Source organism: Bombina bombina, chromosome 8, assembly GCF_027579735.1.
Source record: "Bombina bombina isolate aBomBom1 chromosome 8, aBomBom1.pri, whole genome shotgun sequence".
Taxonomy (NCBI): Eukaryota; Metazoa; Chordata; class Amphibia; order Anura; family Bombinatoridae; genus Bombina; species Bombina bombina.
Genome location: NC_069506.1, coordinates 51,200,610 through 51,212,172, shown reverse-complemented (window position 1 = coordinate 51,212,172; position 11,563 = coordinate 51,200,610). Strand labels below are relative to the sequence as shown.

At 43.4% G+C, this 11,563-nt stretch overlaps 1 protein-coding gene across 1 annotated transcript in view; it reads left to right on the top strand.

Annotated features, from left to right (window-relative positions):
• The window catches only part of LOC128638422 (uncharacterized), an 86,686-nt gene extending 75,438 nt beyond the window's left edge, over positions 1-11,248 (top strand). Inside the window, exons 8-9 of the mRNA XM_053690364.1 lie at positions 319-466; positions 10,891-11,248. Coding sequence (XP_053546339.1) covers positions 319-466; positions 10,891-10,922 — 180 coding nt within the window. The 3' untranslated portion in view covers positions 10,923-11,248. The remainder of the gene's footprint in view (positions 1-318; positions 467-10,890) is intronic.
• Positions 11,249-11,563: the final 315 nt, after the last annotated feature.

Here is an 11,563-nt window from a genome sequence, read left to right as displayed (position 1 = left end):
GGAAATGACCGCAAATACTTTCGGTGTGTATTACTTTTGGATAGAAATATTGTTGCAATATTTGTGAATAAAAGACAGATTAAATGCACTTAATATTTACTCGATTTCCATTTGTATATTTGGTGTTTTTATAATGTTTTGATCTTTTCAATTTAAAATGTAATATCTGCTGTATCTCAATGGCAATAAGTGTATTACAGAAGAACCCATCTGTGATTAAAAATGGCACAGCTGTAAGCATAGTATTTGCATTTTGTTCCAGATGTTGTAAAGAGATTTTTTTTTTTTTTTTAATATATTTTATGTTTTTCTGATCAGATTTCTATAGAGTGGGGCGAAGGTGGTTCCCTAACATTGGAAGCTGCTGCCGTGTTTGGGTCTTTTATCTCTGTGGTAATTAAATCCGTCCTGTTTTGGTCATTGTTTCATGTTTATCGCAGCTTTGGACAAGGACTACAGGAGAGAAGTAAGTGACCACGCTTTACACCCAAAATTAGAATTAATATGTAACCTTCAAGTTCATCTGCAACATTTAAAATCATACATTGTATAGATTAATGGCTTTGTTGGTGAGTTATTGCCATCAAAGAACAGTGGGATAAATTCCAATATGGCTGCCATTATTTTTAAAAATACATGTTCCCACTTACAGAAAACTAGTGATGAACAAATGTTTGGCATCAGGTTGTCTTGGCAACTAAAAAGTGCCATGTCTCACCTTGGGTGGTGCCTTACTTTTCCTTTGCAAGGCACCCTCAGCTGTATGAGCAGTATCACAGATCTCTGACTATCTTCTTTTCCCCTCTTAGTAATGACAGGTCATGACCGGTACGAGGGTGATGGGTATTACTGACAACCAAGCAATTCATTATTGGTCTGTTTTACTTGAAGATAAGGGGCTAATTACTTGTTCCTGTTTGTTACTGGCATCCAATAACTAAATACAGGTCTCTCTATATATTGCTGGCATCTAAAGGGCGGATTTCTAGTCTCTGTGTTCTAGCAATTAAGGGGACATGTTATACTGAAGCACATGATGCAGCATAGCTGTAAAAAGCAAACTAGAAAATATCACCTGAACATCTCTATGTAAAAAGGAAGATATATATATATTAGTATTAAATTACCTTGGATTATCAAGACCCTGTGTCTTCTGTTCTTGCTCTCTCTATATACTACTAGCAGCTACGCTGCAATATTGCCTGGAGTGCTTTTCTTGAGAGAGAGAGAGAGAGAGAGAGACTAATTTTTTTTTTTTTTAAGTATTATGTCCCATCTTAAGGAGGAGACAGAGGCTTAAATATCCCTCCCACTTCCCTTATCCCCCAGTCATTCTTTGCCTTTCGTCACTATAGGATGTGGCAGAGAAGTGTCAGAAGATTTGGATAGTCCTGTAATGTGTATGTTCCCTTCAAGAAAGGACTGGAGTTTTAAGTAGTCATGTCAACCTCTCAGTGAGATTATTGATGAAAGTTACAGTCAGGAGATGCAGGGAAAGTTTTTCTGCGAACCCTTCCAGACCGCTGGCTAACAGCTACCGGGCAATCCGTGTTTACGAGTTTCACTGCTTGCTGTTACACACTCAAGTCCATGTCAGAGGCGTCGCTGCAAGACTGTCACACTTGAGAGGCTGTGCCTGTTCTACAGCATGAATCCTGGAGGTAAGGTCGTTTTATATATACTCTTTGTTATACAGGGTCACAGTGTGGCTCCTTTATGCCTCGATAGGATCAAAGGTTAATATCTCCTTCAGGGAGATTATTTTAACAGCAAGGGGTTATTTATAACTGCTTTTATGTGAGAGTTTTTTTTTGGGCTCATAGACTGTGTGCTTTTGGCTTGGAACAAACAGTTTTCACTTTGGTTTTTGTGTGTTGCGCAGCTCATAATAGCTTGGGGCCTTTTTCATAGCAGGGGAAGTCCTGTCCTACACACTACGTGACCAGGTTTGACCTTCGTTTTCCTCACAATCTTGCTGCAAATATTGCTCCTAAGGAGAGCATTTTCTCTGTTTGCTGTCTGGGTCTAGGAGGTGGTGAGTGCCCCAGCCATTGGGTTTATAAAAGTTCCCTTTTTTTTTTAATAAAGTGTTTACTTTTTGTATGTCCTTCTGTGAATATATCCTAGCTATGGAGGACTCTGACATTAAATTAGAAGGTTCCATTCCTTCTGTACTGATTAATAATTCCTGTTTATATTGTGAAGAGGCCACAATCTGCCCCCTTGCTCAATTGTGTTCCATTTTCCTAAGCACTGTCGACAAGCCTGCTAATACTCATAGCGCTATTAGCCCCTCTGAGCCGTCTACCTCTAAGGAATCTGGGTCCTGAGAGATTACTACCCTTTCTACACTACACGTTCTACATGCAGTTCCCTGCAGCTCATCTGAGACTTCAATTTAAAATTGAGCATCTGCGTTTTTTATTAAAGGAGGTTCTGTTTAAGCTAGAGGTTCCAGAGGCTACACTCCCTGAGGAACCTAAGATCCCTAAATTAGGTTTATGAAGACAGGAAGGTCCCTCTGACTTTTCCTATGCCAGTTAAGATGGCGAACATTATTAGTAACGAATGGGAAAGAATAGGAACTTCTTTTTCCCCCTCATCTACTTTTAAAAAATTATTACCGGTCCCTGACTCTCAATTAGACTTGTGGGGCTCCATCCTAAGGTAGATGGTGCTATTTCTACGCTGGCTAAGCATACTATTATCCCTCTGGAGAATAGTTCTTCTTTTAGAGAGCCTATGGATAAGAAAATGGAAACCTTTATGAGGAAAATGTTTCAACATACAGGGGTTTAATTTCAACCGGTGGCAGCTGGAGCCGCGGTTGCTGGAGCAGCTACCTACTGGTGCGACACTCTGTCGGAGCTCATTGAGGTGCAGACTCCCCGCGAGAATATTCAGGAAAGAATTAAGGCTCTGAGAATTGCTAACTCCTCCATCTGTGATGCAAATATGCAGATTATTCGCATAAATGCAAAGGTTCCTGGCTTTGCATTCCTAGCCCGCCGGGCTCTCTGGTTGAAGTCTTGGTCTGCAGATATGACTTCTAAATCCAGACTCCTTTCTCTTCCGTTCAAGGGGAAGATTTTATTCGGTCCAGGGCTGGACTCCATTATTTCTATGGTTACCGGAGGGAAAGGTGCCTTCCTACCGCAGGATAAGAAAAGTAGGTCTAAGGGACGGCAATTGTCTAATTTTCGTTCTGACAGATCACAGCGAAAACAAACTTCCACAAAGTCCGAGCAGCCCAAGAGTACTTGGAAGCCGGCTCAGACCTGGAATAATTCCAAACAGACTAAGAAGCCCGCCGAGAAGAAATTGGCATGAAGGGTTGGCCCCCGATCTGGGATCGGATCGAGTAGGGGGCAGACTGTCTCTTTTTTTTCAGACGCTTGGTTCCAGGATGTACAGGATCCTTGGGTCCTGGAGGTTGTATCTCAGGGATACAGGATAGGATTCAAGTCTCATCCGCCCAGGGGCAGATTCTTTCTCTCCAGTCTGTCTACAAGACCAGAAAAGAGGGCTGCCTTCTTAGGAGTAATTGTCCCGGTACCTATAGCAGAAAGAGGTTTGGGGTTTTATTCAAACCTTTTCGTGGTTCCAAAGAAGGAGGGAACTTTTCGTCCAATTCTGGACCTAATGTGCCTAAACAAGTTTCTGAGTGTTCCCTCTTTTTATGACCACAATAGACCTGAAGGATTGCATACCTTCACGTCCCGATACACAGGGAACATTTTCAGTTCCTGAAGTTTGCCTTTCTGGACCAGCACTTCCAGTTCATAGCTCTACCGTTTGGAGTAGCTACTGCTCCAATGATATTTTCGAAGGTTCTGAGGGGCTCTTCTAGCCGTTGCCAGAACACGAGGTATTTCAGTAGCGCCTTACCTGGACGATATCTTGGTACAGACACCATCTTTTCGTCTAGAGGAAGAACATTCAGAGTCCCTTCTCATTCTTCTTCGATCATATGGATGGAAGATAAACTTGGAAAAGAGATCAGAGACGTTGCAAGCTAACTGCTGCATGTCTTGCCCTCCAGGCCTCTTTGAGACCATCAGTGGCTCAGTGTATGGAGACGATTGGACTCATGGTGTCCTGTATGGACATCATTTCTTTTGCCAGATTCCATCTCAGACCCTTACAACTATGCATTCTGAGACAATGGAACAGCAACCATTCAGATCTGTCTCAACAGATTGTGCTGGACAACCTGTCAAGAGACTCGCTCTCTTGGTGGCTCTGTCCAGATCATCTGTCCCAAGGCATGTGCTTCTTGAGACCGTCCTGGGAGATTGTGACTACAGACACAAGCCTTTCTGGCTGGGGAGCCATTTGGGGTGCCAAGAAGGCACAAGGTCTGTGGACTTAGGAGGAGTCCTCCCTTCCGATCAATATTTTGGAACTCCGGGCAATCTTCAATGCCTTCAAGACTTGCCCCTTCTGGGTTTGTCCCAGTTTATCAGATTCCAATCAGGTAATATAACCTCAGTCGCCTACATCAACCATCAGGGGGGAACGAGAAGTTCCTTGGCGATGAGAGAAGTATCTCAGATACTAGAGTGGGCAGAGACTCACAGATGTACGCTGCCAGCGAAACACAATTCGGGTGTGGACAACTGGGAAGCGGACTTCCTCAGCAGGCAATCCTTTCACCCAGATGAATGGTCTTTCCACCCAAGGTGTTTGCAGAGATATGCAGCGAGTGGGGGACGCCGTAGATAGATCTCATGACATCCCGCTTCAATACCAAGCTGCCCAGGTACGGGTCGAGGTTGAGGGATCCTCAGGCGGAATTGATAGATGCCCTATCAGTACCACGGAGGTTCAGATTGATATATGTTTTCCCTCCATTACTGCTTCTCCCTCGTGTGGTGGCTCACATCAAGCAGGAGCGAGCATCAGTGATTCTGATTGCTCCACTGTGGCCGCGAAGGACGTGGTTTGCGGATCTGGTGGTAATGTCCTCATCTCCTCAGTGGAGGTTACCTTGTCGCAGAGATCTGCTGATACAGGGTCCTTTTGTTCATCAAAATCTAGATTCTCTGAGGCTGACTGCGTGGACATTGAACGCTTAGTCTTAGCCAAGAGAGGTTTTTTTGAGAGTGTTATCGACACACTGGTTCAAGCTTGTAAGCCAGTTACTTGTCGTATCTACCATAAAGTGTGGGGAACTTATTTGTACTGGTGTGAAGAGCGTGGGTTTTCCTGGCATAAGGTTAAGGTTGACAGAATTTTATCTTTTCTCCAGGATGGGACAAATATTGTCACTGTTACTGCACAAGAGATTGGCTGAGCTCCTGGATGTGCAGTCCTTTGTTAAGGCTCTGACTAGGATCAGACCTTGGAGCCTAAATCTTGTTCTTAGTGTTTTGCAGCAGGCTCTGTTTGAGCTTATGCATACTGTTGACATTAAATTGTTATCTTGGAAGGTTCTTTTTCTTTCCTAAGATATGATGAGTCCACTGAATCATCAATTTCTGTTGGGAATATCACTCCTGGCCAGCAGGAGGAGGCAAAGAGCGCCACAGCAAAGCTATTAAGTATCAATCCCCTTCCCACAATCCCCAGTCATTCTCTTTGCCTTCAATGCAAGGAGGAGGTGGAGTTAGGGGTCTGTAAAAGATTTTTCAAGATTTTATTATTTTGAAAGCCAGAGTAGGTTTGCTCTGATCTTTCCTGTCAAGTCTGGGTCTAGCTGTAATCAACGTTAGTCTCTTCAGTAGGGCTGTGGTAGCTTTCAAGCAGTTAGGAACTTGTGAGGTGGGCCTCACTGAGTTTTCCTAACAGGTTGCTGCCCTTGTATAGAAAGCCAGAGTAGGTTTACTCTGTTCTCTCTTGTCACAGGTCTCTGTGAGGAGTGGCTTCCTCTCATGCCGGGTGACCTGTCCTCCTGCCGGACAGCAAGAGGTGCAGGTAAGTTCCATTTTCTGTTATTATGGGAAACACTGGGACTCATTGAGCTAATTGCACTTTATGGGACTTAGTTCCTGCATTAAGGATCAGGATAGCGGCAGGGAGCAGACTCCGTGTGGGCACGTTTTAGAGGAGGTGATTCAGTGCGAACAGTGTTTGGGGTGAATCACTGGTGGCTCAGTAGGGGTATGTTTTTTCAGGGCCCCGCTTAGAGAAACAGTCTAAGGGGCAAAAGGATGGGTACATTTATCTCCTTGTGTACTCCGTCTTTTTTATCAGATGCAATACTTAATTTGACTAATGGCCACCGGGACCAGATACAAGATGTCCCAGACCCATGGGCTGTGGACATAGTATCCCAGGCTTACAAGTTAGAATTCAAGACCTTTCCTCCCAGGGGCAGATTCCACCTCTTAAGGTTATCTGTAGATAAAAAGAGGGGCGTTATTAAAATGTGTACAGGATCTGTCCCTCCTGGGAGTGATAGTTCTAGTCCCAGTACAGGAACAGGGTCTAGGGTTCTATGCCAATCTGTTTGTGGGTCCCAAAAAAGAGGGAACTTTCAGGCCTATTCGAGATCTAAAATTCCTCAACAAATTTGTCAGAGTGCTGTCCTTCAAAATGGAAACTATCCGTTCAATTCTTCCTCTAGCGCAAGAGGGTCAGTTCATGACGACCATAGATCTGAAGGATGCATACCTCCAAGTTCCCATTCACAGGGATCATTACGAGTTTCTGAGGTTCGCCTATTTGGACAAACACTTTCAGTTTGTGGCCCTTCCATTTGGTCTCGCCACAGCTCCCAGGATTTTCTCAAAGTTTCTGGGAGCTCTGCTGGCAGTAATTCGGTCTCGGGGGATTTGCAGTGGCCCCTTATCTGGACTATATTCTGGTTCAGGCGCCATCTTTTCAACTAGCACAATCTCACACAGAGACCTTGTTGTCTTTTCTTCGTTCCCACAGATGGAAGGTGAATTTGGAAAAAAGTTCCCTTGTTCCGGCTACAAGGGTGGTCTTCTTAGTAATCATTATAGATTTCCTATTGATGAAAATATTTGACGGAAGTCAGAAGAGTCAAGATTCTGTCCTCTTGCCTATCTCTTCAGTCGGCTGTATGACTGCCAGCGGCCCAATGTAAGGAGGTAATTGGTCTGATGGTTGCTTCCATGGACATAGTTCCCTTTGCTCGATTCCATTTAAGAGCTCTACAGTTATGCATGCTCAGCCAGTGGAACGGGGATTATGCAGACCTATCTCAGAGGATAGTTCTAGATCAAGCGGCAAAAGACTCTCTTCCGTGGTGGCTGTCTCAAGAACATCTGTCCCAGGGGACATGCTTTCGGAGACCCTCATGGGTGATTGTGACCACGGACGCCAGCCTGATGGGCTGGGGAGCGGTTTGGGACTCTTTGAAGGTACAGGGACTGTGGTCTCGAGGAATCTGCTCTCCCCATAAACATTCTGGAGTTGAGAGCGATCTTCAATGCCTTGATGGCTTGGCCTTAGCCCGGTTTATCAGGTTCCAGTCAGACAACATAACCTCATTGGCTTACATCAACTACCAGGGGGGGACTCGGAGTTCTTTAGCCATGAAGGAGGTGGCTTGAATCATTCAGTGGACAGAAGCTCACAATTGCTGTCTATCTGCCATCCACATTCCAGGAGTGGACAATTGGGAAGCAGATTTCCTAAGCAGACAGACTTTCCATCCCGGGGAGTGGGAACTCCATCCAGATGTGTTCTCCAGGTTAACCACCAAATGGGGCCTACCGGAATTGGATATCTCGCAAGAACGCCAAGCTTCCAAAGTATGGTTCGAGGTCGAGGGATCCTCAGGCCTCCCTGATAGATGCTCTGGTAGTTCCTTGGAACTTCAGGTTGGCATACCTTTTTCCTCCGTTTGCTCTCCTTCCAGGAGTCATTGCTCGGATCAAGCAGGAGAGAGCGTTGGTGATTTTAATAGCTCCTGCGTGGCTTTGCAGGATCTGGTATGCAGACCTAGTGGAAATGTCTTCTCTACCTCCGTGGAGACTCCCTCTGAGGAAGGACCTTCTACTTCAGGGTCCTTTTCATCATCCAAACCTCATTTCTCTGAAACTAACTGCTTGGAGATTGAACGATTAATTTTATCTAAGCGTGGATTTGCCGAGTCAGTCATTGAGACCATGATTCAGGCTCGTAAGCCTGTTACTAGAAAGATTTACCATAAGATATGGCATAAATATCTTCATTGGTGTGAATCCAAAGGATACTCATGAAGTAGGGTCAGGGTTCCAAAAAATTGTATCCTTTCTCCAGGAAGGTCTGGAGAAGTGTTTGTCTGTCAGTACTCTGAAAGGTCAGATCTCTGCCCTATCTATTTTGCTGCACAAGCGTCTGGCGGCTGTGCCAGATGTGCAATCGTTTTTGTCAGGCCTTGGTCAGAATCAGGCCTGTGTTTAAATCTGTTGCTCCACCTTGGAGCCTTAACCTTGTTCTTAAAGTTTTGCAGCAGGTTCCGTTTGAGCCAATGCATTCCATGGATATAAGTTGTTATCTTGGAAGGTTTTGTTTCTTACTGCTATCTCTTCTTCCGGAGAGTTTCAGAACTCTCAGGTTTGCAGTGTGATTCGCCTTATCGCATATTTCATGCAGATAAAACAGTTCTTCGTACCAAGTTTGGTTTTCTTCCTAAGGTTGTTTCGGATAGAAATATTAATCAGGAAATTGTTGTTCCTTCTCTCTGTCCTAATCCTTTTTTTCACAAGGAACGTTTGTTGCACAACCTAGATGTTGTGCGGGCTCTTACATTCTATTTGCCGGTGACTAAGGACTTTCGTCAGTCTTCTGCTTTGTTTGTTTGCTTTTCTGGGAAACGCAGAGGTCAGAAAGCTACTGTTACTTCTCTTTCTTTCTGGTTGAGAAGTATTATTTGTTTGGCCTATGAGACTGCGGGCCAGCAGCCTCCTAAGAGAATCACAGCTCATTCTACCAGGGCTATTTCTTCTTCCTGGGCTTTCAAAAATGAGGCTTCTGTGGAACAGATTTGCAAGGCTGCAACTTCATCCTCTTTGCATACTTTTTCCAAATGTTATAAATTTGACACTTTTGCCTCGGCTGAGGCTTCTTTTGGGACAAAGGTTCTTCAAGCGGTGGTGCCTTCTGTTTCGACCAGTCTTGTCCCTCCCTAATATGTGTCCTCTGGCTTGGGTATTGATTCCCAACAGTAATTGATGATTCCATGGACTCACCATATCTTAGGAAAGAAAACAAAATGTATGCTTACCTGATACATTTCTTTCTTTCCGGATATGGTGAGTCCACGGCCCGCCCCTTTATTTTAAGACAGTTTTTTTTTACTAAACCTCAGGCACCTCTACACCTTGTGTTACTCCTTTTCTACTTTTTCCTTTGGTCCAATGACTGGGGATTGTGGGAAGGGGAGTGATACTTAACAGCTTTGCTTTGGTGCTCTTTGCCTCCTCCTCCTGCTGGCCAGGAGTGTTATTCCCAACAGTAATTGATGATTCCATGGACCATATCCCGAAAGAAATTTATCAAGTAAGAATAAATTTTGTTTTTTTGCTGTCTATTGCCACTGCAAGCAGAGTTTCTTAAATTTCTGCTTTACAATGTGACTCCCCTTATCTTGTTTTCCATGCTGATAAGGTGGTTTTACGTATTAAATTAGGGTTCCTCCCTAAGGTGGTGTCAGACCGTAACATTAATCAAGAAATTGTTGTTTCTTCCTTGTGTCCTAATCCTCCTCCAACGAAGGAACGCTTGCTTCACAATCTGGATATGGTTTGTGCCTTGAAGTTCTATCTTCAGGCTACTAAGGAATTCAGACAATCTTCCTCTTTGTTTGTCGTCTATATGGGGAAGCGTAAGGGCAGAAGGCTACTATGACCTCCCTATCTTTCTGGTTGAGGAGTGTCATCTGCTTAGCTTATGAGACAGCGGGACGACAGCCTCCTGAGAGGATAACGGCTCATTCCACTAGAGCAGTGGCTTCCTCCTGGAAGTTTGATGTGTTTGCTTCGGCTGAAGCAGCTTGCGGGAGAAAAGTTTTGCAGGCTGTGGTGCCCATAGAGTCCGCCTCCATTTTTTGTTCCCTCCCGTTATTTATTCAGTGTCCTCTGGAGCTTGGGTATAGTTTTCTCAACAGTAAGGAATGAAGTCGTGGACTCACCCTGCCTTATGGAAGGAAAACATAATTTATGCTTACCAGATAAATATCTTTCCTTCCTTGCATGGAGAGCCCACGACCTCGCCCGTAATTTAATTTTTGATGGGCGGCTCCCTTTTTTTATATGAATTCTTTTGGCACCTTTATACCCTGATGTTTCTCCTACATTTCCTTGTTGCCTCGGCAGAATGACTGGGGGATAGGGGAAGTTGGAGGGATATTTAAGCCTTTGGCTGGGGTGTCTGCCTCCTCTTGGTGACCAGGTGTTGTATTTCCCAACAGTAAGGAATAAAGTTGCGGACTCTCCCTGCCAGAAAGGAAAGGAATTTATCTGGCTAGCATAAATTATGTTTTTATTCTTCCATGATTTAGAAAAAGCATGCAATTTTAAACAACTTTCCAATTTACTTCTATTATCTAATTTGCTTAATTCTCTCTATATCCTTTAGCTGCTGATTGGTGGCTGCACATAGATGCCTCGTGTGATTGGCTCACCATTGTGCATTGCTATTTATTCAACAAAGGATATCTGAAGAATGAAGCAAAATAAATAAATTTTAATGTTGTTAAAATTTATATTCTCTATCTAATTCATGTCCCTTTTAAAATAACTTTTTTTCATGTTTTATAAAATGTCAGTTTATTGTTCCTTTTTAATTATCAATGTTACCTCTGGATCAATTGTCCAGATCATGAGAAATCATAGAAACATTTCTGTGACTTAACCAGCAGTATTTCGTTTCACAGTTTACAGTTTTGCTTTTCATTAATTGAGTAAAATGTATTTTTATTTCCTTCTCTGCCAGTGTTTTCATCCTACGGAAGAATCGATTCCTGAGGACACATTACTTAACTGAGACTCCCTCCCTAATCCTAAAGACTCTGGTCGCATTTATATTTTTACTACTGGTAAATGGAATGGCTATTTTGTCACATGCTGCTGTACTTCCCTAAAGAAGAGGTCAAAGGGAATGGTTTGGATCTTCTGCACCAAATCCCTATTATGTCTGAAATCTCTGTTTTATGATCTTTTATTTGAAACTACATCCATGATAAACGTTATGAGATATGAAAAGCAACCTCCACTGCATCTCACTGATTCACTAAGTAGCATCTCATGCACAAATACATTTTGGTTTCTTAATAAACTTAAGACTAAAATAATCAGATTCCGTGAACATTGTCCCTACAAAAACAATACATTTATTTCTTGGGATGTACGGCCTTTTCTACATGTGGTTTTTTAAAAGGGATATTAAACCGTAAATGCACCTCCCTCTAATCATGGGAGCCGCCATTTTGGAACCTAGGTTGCACTGCAGATATCTGAAGGAGAGTTACTGCACATGTGCAAACAGGTCAGCACTGGGATGTTGCGGCATCCATGACTAGAGGGAGATGGGAAATAACCTTAATACTATGTTTGTAAAATGTATTTAGTGTTTAATGTCCCTTTAAGGTGATATATATGGCTATAAA